This window comes from Aythya fuligula, chromosome 4 (assembly GCF_009819795.1).
Source record: "Aythya fuligula isolate bAytFul2 chromosome 4, bAytFul2.pri, whole genome shotgun sequence".
Classification (NCBI taxonomy): domain Eukaryota; kingdom Metazoa; phylum Chordata; class Aves; order Anseriformes; family Anatidae; genus Aythya; species Aythya fuligula.
The window spans coordinates 47673855-47698837 of NC_045562.1; the positions used below are offsets into that span (position 1 = coordinate 47673855).

The following is a 24983-nucleotide window of genomic DNA, read 5'->3' on the forward strand; positions in this document are numbered from 1 at the left end:
TAGTTATCTTATTCTCTTAACTTGAAAGCTGGAACTACTGAAAATATCCCCCAAAGAGAAGCTGAGGATTCGTGAAAATCAGGACAGGCTGATTGCTGGTCTCTCTCTTTACACTCTGATCTCATAAAGTCAATTAGAGTATAAGACTCTTGACTTAAATAATTCAGTGTCCAACAGGCACAATCCCTAATCTTGTCATTAAACCCAAGAATTAAAATAGTTTCACCACTTTCGCTTAGCACCAGTCTCTAAATGCACCGAATTTCTACAGCCCCATCATTGCAAATGATAACGCTGCATAGGCTCACTAATGTGCCCAGCTGATCCAAAAATAACACTATGAATTCTTGGAGCTTATATTTGGATATCAAAGACCTGTCAGAAGCCTTCCCATGGTGCTCACTAACAGTAGAGAGATATCTTTTGTTGTATTTTAAGTGTATCATTTGTCGTATCTACTAATAATCTGTCCCATCCCTTTGTAGTTAAGATTACAGTAACTTTTGAATTATTTGAAACTGAAGTAATACTGCAGTAGTCTATGACTCACTAAATATCACTGGGATAACTATACCACGCTCCTTCCCACAGCTCTACTCACTGATATTCCACTCAGTCTTTATTTGGGTGAGGCTTAACTTGGAAACTAACTTTTAGACACATGGGTGTTATGATTCCTTCAATAGGTCCATCTTGCTGAGCATGAATTATATGCTACCCTACTTGCATAACCTGAAAATCACTTAGAATCATTTCATTGAGGTTGGAAAAGACCTCTAAGATCATCTGGTCCAACCCTGAATCTAACGATACCAAGTCCACCATTAAATCATGTCACTAAGCACTAAAAGCTACTGTTCAAGTGTAGGAGTTACCTAGAGACTAAATTACACCTTATCCTCTCTAACTGGCAAATCTTGGGAATTTGGGGTTATTTTATTTTATTTTTTTTCACAGAAATTCTGCATCAAGGTAGGGTGACATCACTGAAAAGATAGATTTACCGAGTTAGGCAATCATTTCTGGTTATTTCATAAACTGTGTTCTGTCTGCAGCCACAGATGTGTCATAGGGGAGATTGACTTCGTTCTCTGTTCTTACTGTGGCTTAGTGGTTACAACCAGGTGTTTTATGCTGCTTGGTTATTAAAGTCTTTGCAGTTTTAATAGCCTATGTTGTTTGTTTCCTTATGTCTGTGTTTATGCTCTTTTTTTTGGATCAAAGATGCAGAGCCAGACATAACATGCCCCACAGCTGCTCTGCTATTCCCCTACTTCCTCGATATATGCTCATTGTTCATTGCAAATGTGATTGTGCTACCAATTTTTTAACTCAACCATATCCCCCACAAATGTAATGTGTAAACCACAAATGTCAGAATCATATTTTCAATGACAAAATACAGACTAACACTCCATGTAACTGGAAAAAATAGGTACTTGTGGCTCAGGGAGACAGACAGAAAAAAAAAAAAAAAAAAGCAGAAACAAGATTTTCCTCCAACACTCCTGAAGACAATGCTTTCCATATTTAGAGAGATAAAGATATGCTTCAAGATAAACATTTATTTCAGAGAAACTAACTTTAATATTTCAAGCTGAGGAACTTAAAGGAAACTTCACTCTGCCATTTGCAATGCTTATGTTTGTGATCTCTTCCTTAAAAAAATCACTTGAAGGTAGAACGGTTGAATTAGAGAGCCGTGATTTGTGATCATTGCCTCTTAACCCTAGACTTTGGAAACTATATCACTACCAGACCAGTTGACCATTCTGCAAGATTGTGTGGATCATTGATGATCCATTTAGTGGCCCCAAATCAGTTGAACTAACAGAATTGGTTCATGTCAGGTAAGCCCATTTCAAAGCCATAGAAGTTAGTTCAGATTTTTCCAGTGGCCTGATGCAGGGTGAGTTAGGCAAAGGGCAAGCTAGCGTTTCTGAAAATATTTGAGTAAATTAAGTAATTTGCTTTGTCTACTTCTCTTGAAGCTGAACTGTTGATATTACTCTCATGACATTAGGGAATGACAATCATGCCATGCCGAGATTCTCAAAGATATACAATTAAATCTAGGTGAATAAGTTTTCCCTGCAATATATCCAAGCTAACAGCTTTTTCAAATACCTTCTCAAAATAGTGATGTTCAACACTTTAAAAATATCCCTTGCTAGTTGCTGTTCATAACTGAACTTTCTATGCTACATTGACCACATGAAGCTTCAGGCTGCTTGTGAAGAATAACAGAAGACCCCAAAATCTCAATTTCATATTCTCTTTAGGGTTATTTCTTTGTTATTTGTTTTTCCTGTCCTGAATACTACTATTTCCAAGGTTCTTTGCACCCTATTTTCTTGGCATGCATGAGTTTTATTCCATCTGTTTTTTTTTACAATGCAGCTTGTTCATTGTTAGTAACATCCTGCTTGAGTGTTTATAGTGGTGTGTTCATCCAGTTAAAATCCACCAGAAGTATATTGCCGAGATCATAGCAAGGTGCTGATTGACAATACTGTTGTTTTTTTTCCAGTCTGGAGCAAGTTTGAATTTCTTATTCTTTCCTTTCAGATCCTTCTCTTTCCTTATACACAGTGATAATGAGTTTTCCTTTCCTGTGTTCTTTTTTACATCTCATACTAGCTAAATTGTTGGTCAGAGTTTTTTACATTTTCATTCAGAAAGTCTTTTCAATGTCAATCTTACTGCAACTATAGAATGCTTCAAAACTTTATGTTTAGTTTAAAAGTTGTCTGTGTCATGTTCTGAGATTTTGTGATATCTATAGCCACAATTAATAGAATTCTCCAGTTAATGAAATTTTGTCTTCTAGATTCAGGTGGGAAAAAAAAATAAATAAAAATAAAAATTGAAAGCATACTACAATTAAATCATTAAAAAATATTTGCAATATTTAAGAGTGAAATTATATTCACACCAATAATGCTTCTTTAAATGTGATCCAAATTTGTTAAACATTAGTTAAAGCATGTGATTTAATGCTAGCTCTATCATTTTTGTCTGTTTTACTCTACCTCCTTTTTGAGAAAACTCTTCAACTTAAACTTCCAATTTCACAGAGCCACAGATGGAATAAATAATAAATTTGCATCCATTTTTTTCCTATACATGTGTGTATATATACTATGTATGCAGGTATACATTCATATACATATATATTAATCTCCTGCATCACTGTTATCATATTTACTATGTAGATACATTGAGTCTCAGGATTTAGTGCCAACTTCATCTACCACTCAGACTTCCAAGCTCTTGACTATAGGTTACTGGGCCCTTTGTGGATGCACACACTGACACAGGCTGACTGACTGAACTTGAATTAAGCAGCATGTCATTTCTGAGAGATAAGCACGTCTCCCCTTCTGTTCCTGCAAGGCAGCAGCTGCAGAGGGAAGCTATCAGTCATCAGATCACCAAAACAGAGATGTGCAGGTGCATAATTGCGCTTCAGGCTATGCTGGGTGGCAGGAGTTCACCTCTCAGCTGGCACCAGCACAGAGCACAATGTTTTTCCTTCCTCCTGATCTAGACCATCAGAGCTGAGCACTGATGCCATTACCTGCTAAACTCCAAATGGAATTCACAGAAACAAAAAGGAAAATGCTGCAGATGCAGCCCAGCCTCAGCCGGACTCAAGGCCAGCTATTGCATTGCTAGTTACCTCTTCATTGGCTGTGGAGGTCCACATTTCATCTCAGGCTGTCATTTACTGTTTATTACTGCCTTGATCTTCAGTGTAAACACAGCCTGTAGATAAACGTGTTGAGAATTCAGGTATGACAATTGCGCAGTAATCTGTCATGTCAATATTTCTAATGATTTTTTTTTTTTTTTTTTTTTTTTGGAATAGCTTATTTCTTACTGTACAAGAAAATCTAGAAGTAGATAAAAAAGCAGGGGAGAATGATAAAATCTAGACCTGGTTTTCCATCTAATACCCGGGCATGCAATTTGAGAATACAGTATTTTTGCTCTTGCTGATAGAGGAAGCAAAAATCCTCAGCCAGTGCTGGCATAAGTCACACAATGCCCATCATGGCTGAGTTATGAAATGACGTGAAAGAAAACTATATAGTGATATCCTAGTAGAATACTGTTGGAGCTGAACTTTCTCTTCAGTTGCAATAATTTTGGGGTGTTTTTAAAATGAATGTACAGTGCTATTTAGTTACTAATCTATTTCTCTTACTTCCTAAAGGAGATTAGTTATCATATAATAGCAATTAGTTTATGGATGGGCTTGGTCCCAGGGTATGACTGGATGGTATGACAAGGGTATGACAAGTACTGGAGGGTATGACAAGTATTTTGTGTAAGGCTGTATACAATACAGCAATACATATCCAACAACAGTACTAACACTAAGTTGAAATACAGTAAAGTGGTAAATCATTGAGCAAAATGCTTAGTTGCATTCAGTAATAGTAACTATACTTTCTGCCTAATCTTGCTTTACTAGTGATTTTAGTAGATAATAGTTAACTTAGTTTCCACAAAGTAATGGAGAAAATAAGGAGAACCTTAACAATTGGTTGGAAGGGACTTCAGGAGGTCCTTTGTCTAGCCTTCTGCTCAAACAGGGCTAGTTGCAAGGTTGCCAGGTTGCTCAAGACTTTGCCCACTTGGGTCTTGAAAACCTCTAAGGATGTGCAGCCTCTCTGGGTGACCTGTTCCACTGCTGGACTCTCCTAGGTAAAAGTTTTTCACTTATATACACTCTGATCCTCTCTTGTTTCTACATTTGTACCTTTGCACTTGTGTCATAGCCTCGTGCACCTTTGGGAAAGTGATGGCTCCATCCTCATCAGTTCTGAGGGCTGCGGTGAGGGTGCCCTGAGGCCTTGCAGCGCTGAGGCTTAGGCCTACGCCATCTTGTGGCCACAGAGGGCAGGGAGCAGAAGGCAGAGGGCTGGGGAGCAATTGCTGCCTGCTAATCCCACAGCCCACAAAATTAGCCATCTTTCTGACAAGCATTCATATCACCTGCCTCTTGTTAACCATGGTAATTGATGACTGTTTACTGCCTGGAGGTTTCAGTGTGCTGCCAGTAAGTTTTGCCTCACAAATGCTGGGAGGTGAAATGGCTTCCAAATGACTTTTAGTTGCTTCACAACAGAATGATGCCCTGAGAATACCGGGCCCTTCAGCATACTGGGCCTTTCTCTTGCTAGTGATGAACTTTTACTACGGGTGAAGCCTATGTAGAAGGTAAAGGGTTTTGCAAGTTGCTTATCAGCAGGAGAGTCTAGGAGAAGCTAAAGAGAGATGTGAGAGTGGCCATAGATGGGAAAAAAAGCAGTTCCTGTCATTGCAGAGTAGTGGAGAAAGATTTGGCCTAAATGAGAGACTAGGGGGACTATCATACAAGGGGAAGGAAAAAAAAAAAGTCTGTCACAAAGAGTGATAATTGGCAAAAATAAGAATTAATGAGTTCAAGCTAAAGAAAGATTGTGATTTCACTTTAGAACTGTTTTTTTAGTGCTGAGGAGGGTAGCACTGGAATAAAACCTCCTTTGCTTGGGGCCTTTGTGGTGGTTTGTAAGAGGAGCTGAAGGACCATCTGTCAAATATGACAGAGCTGTCATTGAGAGGGAGACAGATGACATTGCATTTCAAGATCTCTTCGAGTTGTATTTTTAATAGATTTATGACTTTCTATTGTTAGATCATTAATAGTGTATATAAATGTGTGATGTTTGCTATTGTATAGTAATGCAGTTGGAATCCATTTTGTTGATGGTTTCAGATAAAAATGATCAGTAGACTTGGGAAGCTGAACTTGCTGTTGAAAAAGCAACGAATGCTTAAAGCTAAGTAAACAAAGTATACTCATTTAAATGTTTATGGGAAATTGCTTTTTTTAGGAAATTGCTCCCATCATGGGGAGCATCTTTAGGTGTGGAGTTTGGATAGAAATGCTAAAGGAAAATGAGTATCTGAAGTGGATTACAGTGAAAAATCTAAGAAAAAAAACTTTCAAGTGGTAAATAAATTCAGAAAGGTAGCTACAGAAGAATGAGGCTTTCAAAGTAACTTTGTCTTCTGTTTGTGTGTTACATTGGCTGTGTCCTTTGATGTGAATGGATAGCCCACCCTAGGGGCTACTTTACAGGCTAGTGGATGTGTCTGAGCGAGCCCTCAATGCCATGCACTGTGCACAGATTAGTCCCATTAAGAAACATTTTATAGCTAGAATAATTTCAGTGTGCGTAAACATATTTCAAAGGCATACATGAAATAGCTGAATATATTATAAAGGAAAGCTGAATAACTTGTCTGAACCACAGACTTTTACAAAATTCCAGTCAACCACTTACCACATGATCAGACACTTAGCTTTGAATTTCAGACAACAATATGCAGAAGGCAGATGATATTAAGTGGTGTCTGAGGTAAACAAATTTTTTTTGGTTCCTTTTACCCAATATGGGACATTATCAGCCCTGCAGAAGCAATCTTGTAATTGCTGTAGAATTTCAAAGAAGCTGACTTGACTGCAGCATCTTGGCTATTTGATACAGGAAATATCTTAGCTGTAAAATACAGAGAGGGCCATATAAAGGATGATCCAGCTTCCTTTGATTCTGTAATTTCTCAAAACCTCTGATTGCTATTTATTACAATTTTCTAAGAATTCAGAGTTAACGAGAGAGCATGCGCTATAAAGGCTTTCAGAGCTATCTAGGATCTCCTCATGTGGCTGAAAAGAAAAAAATATTCCCTTGATTGACAGTTTCCACTCCCCACATATTTGTTCTCAGTCACAGTTTGGGGAGATTGATTTACGTATGACTTGGCTTTCATGTAGTTGACTTTACAGGGATGAAATTAAAATCTGATTTTGGAACCTTTTTGTTGAAATGGCTTTGCTGAAGTGAGATCTGAATACTTAAGGTTGTTGAGTATTAACCCAGACCTGAACTCTAAATTTGTTTCAGTCTTATTTGGAAATAGAAATTTTATCATTCTTTGAGACTAAGATTTTTACCTACACCCACTCAGTCACCAAAAACGGTTCTTATAAATAAAAATGTGCTGCAGGTTATGACACAAAACTACTGTTAGTTCAACTCTTACTGTGCAGAAGTAATTTAATAAGAAAGTAATTGTCAGTGGGACAATCTAATTTTCACATGGGAAAGAATGAGTTCTTTTCCAAGAAAACAAGGCACTTAGAATCCTTTCACTGAATATAAAATATTAGCAATAGATTTTCTCATGCTATCATATTCTCCTACAGGCTTGTGACAAAAAAAAAAAAAAAAGGTATCTCTGGCATTTCATCAGCTATGTAGACTGGCAACTAAAGAAGGATGCATGTGTGAATTGAGGGGCAGGGTACAGAAACTGACTGCTCTTTTTTTTTTTTTTTTTTTTTTTTTTTTTTGACAATACTCTCTTTCAAACTCTCCCCAGCTATTCTAGAAATGTTGAGATTCGCCTAAGTTCTTTGTGGTAGTGTCCTGAAGAAAAACATTGGAGAAACCCTCAGACTCTTCAATGCCTGTAAAGTCAGAGTAACTTCTTCCTTAAAAATAAGGTTACACTTATGTGGTCACTTAGCACCAACATAAATTCAAGCTGTTGGAAGAAATAAAAAATCAGTGCTGCTTTTTGTCCCGCCTTTTTGGCCTGCACTGATGTTTGCATGGTTACAGAGATCCTTCCATGCTGGGGAACTGATCTTGCTCAGCAATGCCCCTTTCTCAGGGACTGTGTTCAGCTGGATCCCTGCTGGCTCTCTACTGGAGACTCGTGCTGGCAAAAGGGAGGTGAGGGGTGGCCAGGGAGAGAAGACAAGGGAACTGTAACTAATAGTAAAACTGAATTTTGGAAAAATTGAAGCAATTATGGCCTATATCAGATCATGGTTCAGATATCCATTTTATACAACCAAGTTTGGGCAGAGCTATAAACAGAACAAAGTTACTAAACAAGTTTGTCCTCATCACAGTGATATATATGAATCTTGAAATACTAAATTGTTACTAATATCATGTAAGATAAAAGTTAAGGCAAAAGTGTATTTTAAATTATTGACTACTGTAAGGTTTAACAGTGGATTTACTATATAATAGTAAACATCCATTAGAGTTTGTCTTCATACTGAAAAGAATCTTTGAAAGGAAGAAATGAGCAGTGTATGAAATCCATGGAGCAGTACAGCCATCTCATTGCTAGAGTCAAAATCAAGTGCACTTGTATAGTCTTAGGATCAGTCTAAATATAGTAAATATAGAGAAGCCGAGCAGAACACATGGAGTAACTTAAAAGCACTGGTCTTGCAGCAGCATGGGGAGGCAAGCAAGTAGATCTTTGAGTTTGGCGGCTTTCGAAGTGTTTGACCGCAACTCTTCCCATTTTTGAACATAGTTCTTAATTGTATGAAGAGACAATTTTGGAGATGCATGTGCAATGTAAATACTCTCATTGTTACAATGGTATTATGGGACTTCACATTGGTTAAGCCCTGCAGTAAAAAGGTCATTCAGTTTTATAAATGTTATCTTGATAGACTGATAACCAAATCAATTGTGTCATGCAAATCACAGGCAACCATAGGTAGCATTCTGAGAATCTATTCCACTGTTTTTATTGCAGAGAACAAATTGCCTCAGAAAGAAACAGTTCTGTTTTGAAGTTCAATGTATCTAAGTGAGTTCAGTCTTACTAGAAAAGAGTTTAAATTCTCAGCTTCCCCCCTCTGTTTGTCACAAAATGCTTGCAATAGAAAAATATGACTGACACAGCTTCTGGAACTTTGTTCCCTTGTCCCTATATCTGCAATAAGTGTAAGAAAATCTTTAAACAGTTCTTTCAGGTCACTTGCATGACTTTCAAAATCTTCAGTCAGTGCATTTTTTCTGATGAAATAAACCAGAAGTAACACCAAAATATTTCAAAAAGATTTCCAGACAGTGCCCTTTGCTTATAAGGGTGGTCTGTGCAAAAACATAATAACAGTGTAGGGAAAGTTTTGTTTATTGCAAAGCTTCTGTGATGTTTGCCCTTCTACATTTGCACAAAATAACTCCACTCTGGCATTTTTTTGTTGTTTTCTTTAATTTCTGTTGATCTTCAGAGCTCCACTTTAGTGCTACTGAATAACAACTAAGAGGTGCAGAATAGTGCAACGAACTTATATATACTTTTGCCCATCTTGGTGACTGGGCAAAAAGACTGTAAGTAGGTCTTGTCACAGCACATGTAGAACATCCCACATCACATCACCCCTTTCAACCTGTAACCTTAAACTTCTTGTTTTAATAGGGTTAGCATTTTAACCATCTAAGGCACTTTTATTTCTCACCTGGAAGAAGTTAAGAGTGGTTTATGGAGTTTGATTCTTTTGTGATGCTGTGATACTTTCCTCACTGTATAAATTAAGTCCATCCTGTAGCAGAGCAGATTAACTGGTGACTCATTTAAAAGAGGAATCATGCACTTGGTTTCACGCTTATTGTGCCTTGATCCTGATGTCTTTTCAGACATAGAGTTGCCTGGACTCCCTGAGAGCCACTGTGGTCAATACGTACCTGTTGATATTGTATAACTTTCTGTACAAGACTCTAGCTCTTCTGTCAATAGTGATTCCTCAAACTCAGTCTTTCCATACCCTCAGCTCTGAAGTTCCTTTTTTCCTTTGTTCTTTCTTTACAAAGGTCTCCATGATCTCTCCCAGAATACTGAGCATGGTATTCTTTGCTGGATGTACCTTATCTTAGTTTTCCTTGATTCCCTTTCTCTCTTAATGGCCTTCTCCAGATACGAGAGGGATCACAAACTGTTTGTATTTGGTGGACAGACCTAGTGAATTTCCCACGTAAATTGCTAACTTGAGCAAGATTACAGAAAAGAGAATGATAAATACAGATTCTTCTGTCTCTATCTAGATATCTAAATAAATGACTGGATTCTCAGAAGCCTAAGCACTGGACTCATTTCAGTGAGCTGCAGGTTATTACAAAATGTTCCTACATTTTGTCATTCAAGATATACAAATTCTCAGGCAAATCTTGGTGATGAGCTAGTGCAATCTAGTTTTTTTAATAGTCTGTCCAGGTAAATATTTGTAATATTTGTTTCTATATTTAGAAAAGAATGCCAAATTTAAACCTATCATCAATGTACAAAGTTTCTTTGCTTTGCAAATCAGAGTGTATGCATGTGTGTGTGTTTATGTGACTGTGTATACAAAGAAATATAAATAGACCCCCTAGAAGAGCAATATAAAACTAAAATAAAAGGCAGAAACAGTTAAATATTTATATTTTTAACCCCCAAAATTACAAAAAATGTGAATGATGACTTGAAATTCTTCAAGCTAAGCCCTCATGTGGCAAAACTTACAAGATTAAGTAACTAGATAAACCTGCTCCCTTCATCTGATAATTTGTTATAGTTTTTGTATAACAGTACATTTTTCCATAGTGCCTTCTAGTTTTGCATAAGCATTTTTCTCAAAAGAAATGCAAATATAGCGAATATTCTGCAGGCTCTTAAGTTACCAGAACTTCATACACTGAGTAGAAACTCATCTCCCTACACACACACACACATGCACACAAAGGGGGGGGGGGGGGGAGATCGATTAAGATATTAATAGCAAGTGGGTCATGTTATATTTGTTTGTTCTTTTTAATATATATATTTTTTTCATTTACTGAAATTGCATTCATATTAATGAACAGATAACTTATCTAAGAAACTTAGTTGATGGTGCAACCCATATTCTCGGAACTCTTATCATGGTTAGCATGATAACCATCTAAGATGCTTCTATTTCTCACCTGGAAAAACTCAGAATGTAATGTGATTTTATGTTTTTTAATACTTACTTCTGTCTTAAGCTTGATCCAAAGCCCATTGCAATTAGTGGAAAGAATAACATTAATTTCAGGAGACTGCTCAGTACTATAATTGCAATATCTTCAGGTATTGTGGTATAGTGTCACTAACAAACTTCATATAAGTATTACCTGGTTTCATAATATTTTAATTGTTAAATTGAAGGACAAACTTGGTGTTATATTCATACCTCTTCCCCTGTATTCTTTGAACTGTCTTCAGTGCAGTGTAAAGCTGAAAGTATTGGGTTCACTGTCTGTTCATAAGTAATTTCTTATGTCGAGGTTTAGGCACCATCTATGCCTCAAAGATGTTCCATCAAAGCTAAAACAGTATCAACCTAAACAGTGTCAATGTATTCTATATGAAAAGAAAGTTTCATTGCACATAGTAGTCAAGACCTATTTTGGCTGAGTCTGTATTTTGCTTCTAATAAACACCTGTATTAAATTTTACAGTCAGTTTAGGTATATTCACTTGAATTCAGTTCATCATTATGAGGAAAAAATTAAAAAACCTACTTAATATCAAGAGATGTCAGAATTTGCTATTTTCTTTTGGAAGTGATCAACATTTTTTGAATACCAGTGGGCCTTTTTTTTCTTTTCTTTATTTTTAAATTGTGCTTACACCCACAGCATTAAGCAGGGTGTTCAGTTTGTCCACCTCCTCCTCCCTCCCCCCCCCCATGCACACACACTTTTTCCTTGAAATATTTAAAATTGCTATTTAATCTTATTACATAGTTTGTGAGAAAAAGAACAAACTATAGAAATGGGTGTAAGTCCTCATTAAGTCTTTGCATTTCAAATGGTAAAATTCTGGTATAACATTTTAAAAACATTATAAAACAATATAAACAATCATAATAGATAAACCTGAAGAGATTCACAATGATTTGTGATTAATTTACTTAAATATTCTCACATGCTGTTCCTTGTAGCTGATATAATTTAGAGTTTGGACCATGCACAGTCTCATAGATCTGATTCCTAATTCATTTGATTCCACTAGATATGAAGACCCATATTAATGATCATTGGCATCAATTCTTGATTTACCTGAACTATTTAGTTTGATAAATCAAAGAAAAATAAGTGTAAATAATATCCCAAAGACCAGAACAGGTTTCCTGAAGGACAAACTCTTCCTCTGATTTAACTGCAAAAACAAGACAGTTCTCCTCCTATCAACCTACAAAATAGGTGTGTAACATGTGAATGCACAAACATGTTTGTTTGTTTGTAAAACATACTTGAACTACAGATATGTATCCAAGCAAAATTTCATAATGTCAGTGACTCTGGTTTAATTTCTGACAATTAAAATGAAGTCACTATTTTGCCTTGTGGTATGACCCTGCTCAATTTACAGCATTATATGAAAGCAGTAAGATGTTCACTGAAGTATTTTGTTGTTGACTTTGCACAGAATGACCAAAACAGAGGTGTTTTGCAATATCAAGAATGCAGCATCTGTCATCTATCACTCGCAAGGTTCTATATAATTGCAACATTTTTCCAGTCTGATAATAAGTGCTCAGATTTCTGTCATAATATTCTCCACAAAGCACAAGTCTTTCCCCTTGTAGCAAGCAGAAGTGGGGTGCAGTAAAGGTAAAAATTTGTCTTTTGCTTAGTTTGTCAGTCATAGCCAAGATGACTCAGAATACGTATAGTGCCAATTTACAAAATACGAAGAAGAAGGAAATCAGAAAGTAACTGAGTATTGTTTATACTGGAAAGAGCATGATTAGTGATTTTTTGTTTTCACTATATTTTTTTCACCCATTGAAGACAGACAATGCTCATGTTGTGCTCTATACCCTTATGAGATTTGATTTTGGCAAATTTTCATAGTCATAACGCTGACATGATCCTAAATCAGGAATGACTACTGGGAGTTCAATGTCATCAGACCAGCTACTGTAAGCAAGTGTAACTGCAAAGAAAGAGGGCTGGATTTCATCCTCTATTTTTGTTTGTTTGTTTGTTTTTTGTAAACACTATTTTTAAAATCTTATACTTTAGATTATTTGTTAGTTAAACTTAAAACTGGTTGTTAATTTTGGGTTTGATTTATCTTCTGTTGATTACCTGAATTAGCTCCACCAATTATTCTTTTCCATTACTATTGCAGGAGAATACATATAATGTTAACGCAGTAATGACAGCCTGTGTAGTCTATGTTTTCCATTCCAGTAACTACCCATGGTAATATGACGTTAGCTAGAGACTGACCCTGCTTGACTTAGTTGTACAATGCAGAGCAGTTGTATTTCAAGAGCAACCACTTCATGCATAACTGCTGAATGCAGTCTCTGATGGGTTTACACGTTCAAGTAATAATATTCCTTGGATTATTCTGTCACAAGATTTTTGAGTGACTTTCCATTTCATCAATAGTGAATTGCTGAATTTCACTGTTAAAATAACACCTCTGCAAGGTGGTTTATTTGGCCAACATGAAACATGGAGAACTACATTCAAATCTGTCTCAACCAATATAGAGTACAGCCTACAGGCTGAGTGTGTGTTTAGGCAAAAATATCTGTAGAAAGGAAGTTACTAGGCTTTTCTTTAGATTAAATTAGTTTAGAACATGAAAGATGGCAAGTTTATGCAGTGGAAATCAGGTGAAATTCAGGAGACCTTATCTGTGAAGAGCACACAGGTTTGAAAGATCTTGGGAAAGGCTGGGGAAGTGGAGAAGCTTCACCTCACTTCTAGTCCTGAAATCTTTGAGTTCCTGGGATTTTCCAGCTTGGGTAGATTTGGATTTTATGTTCTATATAATTTTTCAGTGCTTTTGCCTCTCCTCTTAGAGAGTACAGCACTATTGCTGAAGGAAGGAGCCATTTATTTTTGTCTGGAACTGTAAACAACATGCATTTTATTAAAAGGATGTGTCTTTCAGAGGTAGACTTTTGGATGCTATTGTATTTATTAACTTTCTTTTCCAGAAGGATATTGTTGTGAAAGTCACAATTTCTACATTATACAGAAATCAAGTGCCTCTGAAGTCTTCACTTCTGCAAACATAACTCATTTATAAGTTTAATGGGAATTAAAAGGTGCATGTTATGGAGGGAACTGTAAACCAGTGCTACAGAATACATTATGTTTGGAAATATTTAGTCAGCTATTTAAATTTCTTATGAGAAGAATCAGAAAAAAGTTACTTTCCCCAAAATGTGTGTGAATGTGTGTTGACATCTACATGCATGAGCACACCTGTGCATGTGTACATCAGTGTATGTTTATGTTATTTGTTCCATTTTCAGTCTATTCTAAATATTTGTTCAAAATATGATTTACAATAGTAACCTTACTGTGATCTTTGCTGGTGTCTTGGACTTGTGTCTTGTGTCAAAAAGGGATGGATTACTTTAGTTTTCTCATTGTGTTTTAATAATTTCCACTCAGAACACTCCCCTAATATAACAAAGAATAGGACTCCAACATGGAACTGTAAAGTATGAATGTGAAATTTAGAGAAAGATAACATTTTTAGGTAGCTTTTGAAGCCTGTGACCTGAACACTGCAGTGCAGAAGGACTAAAATTACACCTTGGCTGTCTCTTTTGTTTCTGAGTAGGTTACGATCATCATATTGTACTGATGACATGCATATAAAAGTTGCAATCTTAAATTAAAAAAAAAAAAAAAAAAGGTATTTTTTATATTTAGAAATACTCTATGTCAGTTGCTGTCTATCCATGAAACATTCAAAATCAAAAACATAACATTTTGCACAAAGAACTTTATATGCAGAGATTGCCAGGTGTTAGTGCAGAGTGTCATTGCTGTAGTGACACCTATTAAACAACCTCCGTTTGCAAATATAAGCACAAAGGAGCTTGGTAGCCAAAAGACAAACAAACATTTGAAGACATAGGAGTACTTAGGGGGAAAAAAATAGCGTTATTCTTTTCAAAGACAATGTAAACTCCAAAATGGCAAAGCGTCTAAAAAGAGGCTGAATCTCATCTGTAGCCACATTTCCCAAAATATTTTCATTGCATTAGCATTGTATGCTGATGCTAGTAACAGGGCTTGTGAAATGTTTTCCTTGTAAAAATGTTTGGATTTCTTTTAATACGAACTTAACTCTGGGGATGAAATACTTAATTTAGGAGTAATTCTAGCTTCTTTCATTCTGGGAATGACTACAATATGTTCTAAATATATGAATACATTCAAATTCAACTAACTCCTTTTTCACAGCAGGGAGGATACAAATTGAAAGAACTATTGCTTTTTCCAGTTTGTGACCTAAAGAGATTCCTCATTTTGTGTAGATGTTGAAAATAAAATCTCCAGACAAGTTTCAAGTTTAACCTACCCTGTACGTTCATCACACATTCTTTAACTGCCCAGGACAAATGCCTGAAGGCAGAAATTAAGGTTGTAAGGGTCATTTTCAAACAAGCACCTTCTAATACTTAAGTTCTGATTTCATAATGCTAAAGGTAGAATTTCTGTTTAATTCTATAAATGTCATTTATATGATTGTATACTAATTTGGAAAGTAACTCAGAAGGAATATGTGAGAGACTGGATGCAAAGGAAATACTATGTTTTCAAATGAAAACAAATGAATTGCTAATGTCTTGCTGGCTTTAGATCATATCACACTTTGGTAATAAAATCTCAGAATATACACACAAGGGAGATACAGAAAAGACAAATAGGCTATAAAGCTCTTGGAAATTTATTAAATAATATCAAGGCTAAAAATGTCTAAACATAAATTAATCTCCTAATATTTATTTAGTCTGTTGTATTGAGTCTCCAACTCAAGATTATCCTACTTTTATTTGTATATGTTATTTTTGGTATAATTTTTTAGGCTTATATGTACACAATTTAATAGCAACATGGCCAAACAGAAGGAGATAATTGTGATATTCAGTAAAATGTGAAAACAGAAGCTATAGTTAAAATGTTAGAACTTCTCATGACAAGGTTGATATCAACAGCAGTCAAAACCACAAACCATTGCTAGGACTACTGAGCAGAATAGCTGAATACCATACTGATAATATTATTGTTTCCAAAAGAGGTGCTTGCTTGCAAAGCCAGCCGGTTGTGTCAAGCCTGAATATCACTTTGAGCAATATTTTGCCACCTCTTCATTTCAGCAGATTCTTTTCTAGCATTCTCAATCTGCTACATGCAGAGCAAGCTTATAGTTTGTTTGGCAGGAAGAGTTGAACAATTTGCTTAGAGAAAACTCCATTTGCGTTTTTTCATTTTATTTTTCTTCATGTAAAATACCTACTATCTCTGCAATCTGGAAAAACAAAACAAAGCAAAACAAAACAAAAACATCCATTCACCACCACTCACTTTGAATCACCATCCCTGGGAGTGTTCAAGGAAAGGTTGGACGTGGTGCTTAGGAACGTGGTTTAGTGAGTGACATGGGTGCTAGGGTGATAGTTGGACCAGATGATCTTGGAGGTCTTTTCCAACCTTAATGATTCTATGTTGGGGGCCATGTGGAAGGCTAGTTTTATTAGCAGCAACTGGTTCTCTCTAGATTGTGACTTTGCTGTGCACGCTTTACAACAAAGGCAAACTGGCTACCATATCACCCAGCATGGGGAATATAAATCCACAGCACAGAGGATCCCCTCTGTTTCGTTAGCAGGCTCTGCTGTGCGTTCTGCACCTGTGTGGATTAGATGAAGTAACTGTTCTGACTATTATAAACTTTGAACATCGATTTCAGATCAGTTAAAACGATGATGCATGGGGTTTCAATGAAACATTTGGGACATTGTGTTTTCATTTTGAAAGAAAGTGAAATTTAAACCAAGTCACTGATTGCTACGTCATTTTGAGGTAATGTTCTCACAGGATCATTCTAAACTCAGTTCGGGTTCATCAGAATGTCCTGCAAACACGTAAGCTTTTTCAGCAACCCAGTCCAAAATATCATGTTCTAATGAAAAATGAAATGCAGTCTTCTAGGGTTTGGCCTTTGCTATGACCATTATACATAACTCTGCTATGGACTGAGAGATTTGTATTTCTGCTTTTCTAAGATTTGGTTAAGTAACATTTGGTCAACTCTGTCTTCACATATAGTCCATGTTTTATAAAACTGTTTTACCCATACTGTTCCTTTAATTCTAACTGGAGACATTTAATTCATGTTTAGCAAAGTCTTTGAAGCAGTCTATAAAAAACTGCTATCAGTTTTATTACAGCTAACTAAATGGAGAAATCTCTGTATATTGGGAAAATAGTTTAGTAACTATAAGAATGGGCTAATTTAGGCATTTATATTCCCTACTTCTGGGACACAATGAAGCAATTATAACATCTTTGTTTCCTTTTCTTAGGAAGGATTTGTAAAAATATTATTTCAAGTGAGTTAATAGAACTTGCCATTTTCTAATTTCCTACTGTGGAAATCCATACAGGAACCAGTGGAGGTTTTCATATTCCTGAATTTTGAGGCAGGCTAGCTGGCTAACTTTTGTGATAACACTCTATGTAAAAGAAAAAGACAAGGAGGAACTCCTTGAGAACATTATTTACTCCATCTAATTGAAGACCTTGCTTTCCATCTAATTGAAGACCTTGCTTTGAGTTGCCCTTTTGAAGATTGTTTTTGTCTCCTTTTGCTACAAATGGAGCACAGGAAAATAAACTGTGTAAACTAGACATTCAAAGATGTCATTTTAATATCCCTCATCCCTCTCCCCAGTCAAAGTATCTACTATGCGGTGTTTTCTATAGAGGTAATGTATCTTGACTGTATCAAGAATTTCCAACCAAAAAAAAAAAAAAAAAAGAAAATTCAACAGAGTTCAGCAAAAAACTACAAAGCATAGTTATGCTGATGTGCTCCAGAAGGATAGCTGCAGTTATCCACTGCCAGGCAATGATTTCTTTGAACTTCCTTCTCTCCCATTTCAATCATATATTAACCATTATAATTTGAATTTGTACAAACAATTTAATTAACTTGGGGTGAAATGTTGGAGTAAAGTTTAGAATCTGTAACTCCTTATAGAGTATGTGTACTAAGGAAATGGCAATGATGTCTTTGTATCAAACAAGGAGGTGATTTTTTATATTTAATTTCTGTTATGTATATTAAATGTTAATATAAAATGTTTTTCAGCAGTAAATCAATTCTTAGTGGATTGGTGATACAATTTTCCCTGTGATGATACTCTTTTCCCTGGCTAAAAAATAGAGAGTTTTCTTATTACTATTTAAAGTATTTTCATGCCAAATTAAGAAACAGGTTTATTTATTCTTTTCAAGTAATAGGCATTTTATTCTTTTCAAGTAATATCACTTGGGATTTAGCAATTGTATGTTTTGTTCCGTAGGAAATAACAGAAGATCGGGATCGACCACGACTGGATTCAATGGTGCTGTTAATTATGAAACTGGACCAGCTGGATCAGGATATTGAAAATGCTCTCAGTGCAGGCTCTTCTCCATCCAGCACCCCAACATACAAACGGAGGCATATACCTGTGAGCTTAATCTTTCTTATTGTTCTAAGTAAAATCTCTTTTTACTTCACTTTCTTTTTATTTTTTTTATTTCTTTATTATTTCATTCCTCACATTTATCAGCCCCTTGGTTTCAGAACTAAAGCTCTGTTTGTAAAGAATTTGTCTTGTGTTTTTGTTTGTACATGTTTTGAAGGCAGTGGTAGTGGCCTCCATTATTTCCTTTTTGGCATCCTTTTGTAAATGAGCACTTCAGAGGTTCCCCAGATGAAAGAAAAGGAGGTCATCAAGATCCATAAAATATCTAGCTCTTCTACTATCACTTACTGTAAACACAGAGTCATCACCGAGTCAGGATCACACCAGTCTCAGAGCATATGTATACATGTAATTTGACATTAAATTAGATCTGAAAGAAAACAAGAGCTACAGGTCTTGCTTTTCCGCCAGTGAGAAGGTCCAGGAAATTTTTGGCAGAGACACACTTATGAAATCCTCTGTCATTTCAAAAAAGATTCTGGTCATGCACTTTAATTAGTTTAATTTGTTTAATTATTTGATTTATTTAAATGAGAGAATTCCTTGCTGAGAGTACTCAAAAGGGAGATTACACAGGTCACAAATGTGATTGATGTATTCCTTTTTTCTGAAAAATGTTTACATGTGTAACTGTGAAGAACATGAAATGACTGACCCAAGGTGTTCTCATGCAAGCTTCCTGTTAATTTTACCCATATGTGTTGCAGCTGTTTTTCAATTTAAGAAACCTGAGAAATACTGCCCCAAAATGTCTCGGCTAACATTCAGGTTGTTTGTTTTTGTTGGTGGTATTTTGTTTTAAATTATGAGGGATTTTTCCAATTAAAACCAGACTTAATTATTGCTATGTAGTCTAGTAAGTGGTCTGTAGGTGAGAAAAGATGTATTTACGTTTCAGTGGGTTTGGTCAGCTGAATATTAAATAATATATCATTTTATAGGATGCAACATAATTACACTTTTAATAGTTAAGCATTTTCCTTCTGGATTTCAGTGTACTCACAGTATCTGCTTGGGCACTGATGAGAGGGGAAGGCTATAATACAATGGTAATGTCTTTTCTCCATAGCTCACCAATGACTGCCAGCATTTTAGCTAATTTCTTATAGCAATATAGGGAGTTGGGGCAATCTATATGAGTTAGCCTGCAGTATAATCAGGGCCGGTACCTGTTTCCATGCTGGAAAACAGTCCCCATGAAGAAGGACAGCTTGTAACAAATATGGCATATATGGTGTGTGTGTGTGTGTATGTATGTATATGTATGTATATGTATACATATATATATACATGTGTATATATATGTATATGTGTGTATATATGTATACATATATATACATGTGTATATATATGTATACATATATATATGTATATATATATGTATATATATATGTGTGTATATATATATATACACACACACAGATTTTTTAGGAAATTTTGAACCTTTGAGTAGTATGAATCAGAAGAGTAAAAGGTCTGGTCTTCAGAGCACTTGTGCATTGTGTTCGGTCTCATTAATGCACATTTGAATATGATACAAAATTGTGGGTATTAGGACAGGCAGCATGGTTCTGCATGAAGGCAGTACATCTCCACTGAACTGGAGCTTCTAAGACAAGCTGTTCCCAAACTGTCTTCTGCAGAGGCATTTCTGTGGCTCTGCTACACTTCCCAGTGCTTCATGTTGCAGAGGATGCACTGGCAGGAACAGACTGCCTTGAATGCATAGTCCCACCTAGAGCACAGCCTTGTTTCTAGTTAATAACCCTTTCCAGAAAATAGCACACTTAGGTACTTGGTGCAGAGGCACCTGTCTAATTGGCAGTTCAGGACAAAACCCCTGAGATATCTCTGCCCCATATTTCAGCTATTCTAGGAAGGTGGTATTAGGAAACTGAGGCTTTATCTGCAGAGTTGGATGGAGTTAATAGTTCAGGTTTTTCTGCATGCACTGTATTCACAGGCTGCACCTCAGCTAATAATCCTGACAGTATATGGCTGGTCCTACACATAGCTAGCTCTTTGCCAGATATGTGTCACAATTTATCTGCAAGTAATATAATCCCCTACCCTCACTCTATGCAATAAATCAACCACATGCTATATTTTTACTTCCTCAAAAATAAAATGTCCTATATTTCTTCTTTTTATTCTCAAATAAGGAATGTAACCAGTGTCATTAAAAGTAAGGGCATTCCAACCAGAAATAACATTTGGCTGATAAGTGTTTGCTGATTCCAAAAAACGAGGGAGCTGTACCTCTGAATTGTATAAACTGCTGCGTGGTGATGTCATTTCAGCTGTGTAATGGTTTACAGATGTTCACAGAGTTTGCAGTGCTGCCAGAGACAGAAGGTGGGAGCACACAGGAAATGCTGAACATCAGAGAAAAATGTCAGACTTCGCCAGCCCTGAACTGATTTTTCTTACCCTGCGTTCTACTATTTAGGGGAATTATAGCTTTGATGTTAGTGGTGATTTATAATTTCATAACAGCAGCTAATGTAAACCACCACATTGAAAAGGAAAGCAAGAGAATGTGTAGGTGATGGAAAAGAAAAAGGGGAATTACAGAGAAGAATAAGGGGAATATAGAGAATTAGGCATATGAGTTTGACTGATCCTATTTAAACATTTCTGTTATTTAGAAGATGTAGATTTTTGTTTGATATTCATATTTACTGAAAAGACTTGCAACTTTTTTTTTTTTTTATCAGGATGTTGAATCTGGTTCTGAGAGTGGAGTGGATGTTGCTTCAGTAAGTCACTCACAAACAAACTTATCTCCTAACATTCAGACTCCTGACCCAGCATCATCCTGTTCAGCAGCCAGTTCTGGAGCTAAACCAAAGGCTGGGGTGAGTATAAAGATTGTGTTTTAACATCAGTCATGATACTTGGTTGGAAATGAAATAGTTATTTTATACTAATCACTATTTTGATTGTACAGAAGTAAGTGTGTGACATGGAAAAATACAGACGAGTAATACTACTTGTGTCAAGGTGCTTTTTGAGTGGCAAAGTATCCTTAGGCAAAGTTTGACATTTAGAAACACTACTGTAGGGAGATGATTATAAGCTAAGTTTTTATGTAGGAAAATAGATTAATGGAGCTATTCCATTTTACTTTGGAAGATAATGTTTCCTGAAGTGGTGTCACTTGGAACAGTTCCTAAATCTCTTGGAGGATGCAGCCAGTGAAAAAGACAGTTGAACCACAGCCTGATTTATGGTGCCTAAACCCGGTCATCCTAGTCATCTTGAAAGGCTAAACCATTGTGTACTGAAAGCAGAGGTATTACACTACTGAAGGGGGAATGTCATTCTAAGGACAAATTTGGCAAGCAGCTTCACACATTTGGCATCAAAGGGAAGCGTCTGAGCATGCAGACCCTTTCCTGCAGGTGCCAGTACACACAGCAGCGATACATTTCCTGAGACACAAGCCTGAGAGCTCAGAGATGGCAAAGAGCTTTTGTCAAGCTGTTAAAAAAACTAAAGTGCCTTTTTGTAAAGACTGGTGCCAGCCTTGAGCAATGAGTTCAAAAGGAAGCATTCCTTATTATGCAGGTCCTCCAGGTGTCATTTCCACATTTGCAGTGAAATTCTTGTAAGCAGACAACGGGGCTGCTGTGCATACTCTTTCTGTACATAGTTGATGCACGTTCAGTGTTACACCACTGACTTTTGGGAAACAGATTGCTCAAGCAACCTGCTGTATGGTGTTCTCTTCAGATTGGAGGCGATGAAGCTCTCAGCCTTATATATCCATTCATAGCTATCAGGAGCATGATCCTACCTTTTGCTGCCATTGTCCATCTACTGAAGAATCCATAACACTTCAGCCATCAGTGTGCACAGAAAAGCCTGAATGTTGAAGAAACTCCTGACATACTTTCTGTTTCCACTTGCACTTGCTCTTTACGCTCCCTCAAAAAGCAGAGAAATCTAAACTTTTCCAAACTTTGGCTGAGAAGTCTTAGCATAATGACTGCTCCATCTGTTCAATTCTACCAGTGCTGGTAACTGGACCAGCAGAAAATCTGGGATAAAATATTAAAATATAAAGTGTGGTTAGCATAAATATATATGTTTATAACAAGTTTATAAAAAGTAAAATAGAGAAAACCTGTCACTTACTGTACTGCAATAATAGCAATTTAATTAATGCCTTTGACTGAGGCAGTAACAAAAGTTCTAATAAACATTTACATTTAGGATTGTTCACTTGTACAAAAATAAATTCACTTGTAATTTATCATCAGTGCATAACTATAGCAAATAGAGAGGTCTGCACTCTGTCACTGCATACAAAGAAGCACAAATTCTCAAATAAGTACATACGTTATGCTGGAAGGTGATATCCCATTTTGCCAGATCCTGAGAAGAGTGAAGACACTCTCTAAGGTATTAAACATCCCTTTTTAAATTTGGGTTTTTCTGTTAATATTTGGGGAACTCTTACCACCTGGCTTTACAGAGGTGTGGGTCACTTCCTTTGGAGTTAGACAGTATGTGTTAATTCGCCTTTAATAAGTATTTATTCTTTGACTTTCACTGTGCTGGATATATCTTGCTGAATAATGTTCTACAATATACTTTTTACTGTATGTTTAATATATGTGATTCTGAAGAGATCCTTTTTTTCTTACTTTGTAGAGTAAATTTTGAATATTCAAAAAGAAAAAAATCTCTGCTATTTTGTGGGTTGTACAGCTACAATCCAGAGTCTGCTTTTATTAACATTGATATGTTAATGAATATTAATGAATGTTAGTGAATCCAAATTTCCTCCAAACAACTTTTTTTCCTGAAGTTTTGCATGCTGCAATTTACCACACTCTATAGTGGGATTTGGGGGTGGGCTTTTCTTACTAAGTGTTTTCAGACAAAGGCCATATTTTCATTTTTATCACAGTGGGTTTGATAAGTACAAAAAAATCTGTCATTCTTACTTGAGCGTAGCTCTCCTACAAACTGGGAAAAACAAGGTCCTCTCAGATATCTTTTAAAATCATCCTCAGTCCTTACCCTTGTACGTCTCTAGCCCCACTGTTCATCTGGTTCATCTACATGGCTAGATAGCCTGATGCTTGGTGCTGGACTATGACTCCACACCATACCTGTAGAAAAGAAATTCTCGTACTCTTCTGGTCGTGTTTAGCACAGGGCTCTACACAGAATGAGTTTTTTAAAAAAAAGTGTGGTGAATGGCATTGCCATGAAACACTGCCCAGAACAGACACCAGGGATGCCAGTGATTTCCATGTAGAAATCACCCATGAAAATCCTCAAAGATGCTATAGTTTCCTTTATTATTTTTTTCTTTTTTGTCAGAGTAACTGGTCTAGGAATAGGATTATTCTGCAGTGCAAACTCAGCAAGCTACTTTTTAATCCTAGTGGATTGTTTCAATGGTTTTACTTCCTTTTTGCTGCAAACAACTGCAGATCTTCAAGGACTCCAGATGCTTAGTCTCCAAGGACAACTTATTTTGTTGTGTTTATTAATAATATGTAAACAAGAGTGCAACTGCAATTAGTTATGTTATGGAATGATATGTGGTATTTTTAAACAAACTACAGCAAACTCTTGACTGCATGAAAAGCAGAAAGTACAATTAAAACAAGGCATCTTGTGCAGACTGGGGGTGTTGAGGGTGGGAATAATAAGGCAGGAATGGTTCAAATCTAGTCCTTGCTGAATAACTCGGAAAACATATTAACTTCACAAGACCTTATCTTTCAGATAGGAAAATTGTGTATAGACCAACTATATTCATTCAGGATTATTAATTTTTATATGGATTTTAAAAATTACAAAATATATATTCTAACAATGCCACACTGCTGGAATACCTGGAAGCAGAATTTGGTGTGATAGTTCTGGTAAAAGTTATTCACTCGTTGATTAATGAAAAAGCAGGACATTTTAAATTTTCATGGGCAGATTTTATGAAATCTTAAACAACTTTTCCAGTTGCAAACCATTTTTTAAAATTCAGTACCAATTAAAACTTTCTCTGCAAATTAATACTAAATATTCTTTTTAAAGAAAAATGTGTGTGTATATGCATGCACAAGTTCTTTAACATTTCTTAAAAATGCACTTATGAATAGTTAAACCCATTCTTATGTATAATGTATACACATTCACACTGACAAACATATAAACATACACATGCAGGAACACACATGTGCACAGAGTGCTCCTTACTCCTTGCACAGAGACATGACAAAGAAGAACCTGATTCTCCCCAGAGCATTATAGAAATGTATTTCTATGCAAAGTTATTCCTATGATTCTGCAGGATGCAGCATGAAAGCCTTTACTATGCAGATGTATTTGGTACATGGTATTTGGGGCTTCTGAGGAGTATACGGTTGAATAATCTTCACCCTGAGTTTAAGAATCTGCCAGTATTATATTTCATGAGTAATATATAATTTCAGAGTAACAGAATATGATGTGATCAATAGAGTTTGCTCCATAATATAGCAACTAAAACGTTCGTATTCAGCAAGGTGCATAAGTGGGTAGTCCTTGTGAAATATGGATGCACGTGACTGAATAGGTGCATTTCCCAAATCAT

General features: G+C 36.1%; 1 protein-coding gene across 1 annotated transcript in view; it reads left to right on the forward strand.

The window, feature by feature from the left end:
* Positions 1–22228, forward strand: part of LOC116488620 (rho GTPase-activating protein 7-like) — a 58201-nt gene extending 35973 nt beyond the window's left edge. Inside the window, exons 4-6 of the mRNA XM_032186325.1 lie at positions 18224–18373; positions 21109–21249; positions 22127–22228. Coding sequence (XP_032042216.1) covers positions 18224–18373; positions 21109–21249; positions 22127–22228 — 393 coding nt within the window. The remainder of the gene's footprint in view (positions 1–18223; positions 18374–21108; positions 21250–22126) is intronic.
* Positions 22229–24983: the final 2755 nt, after the last annotated feature.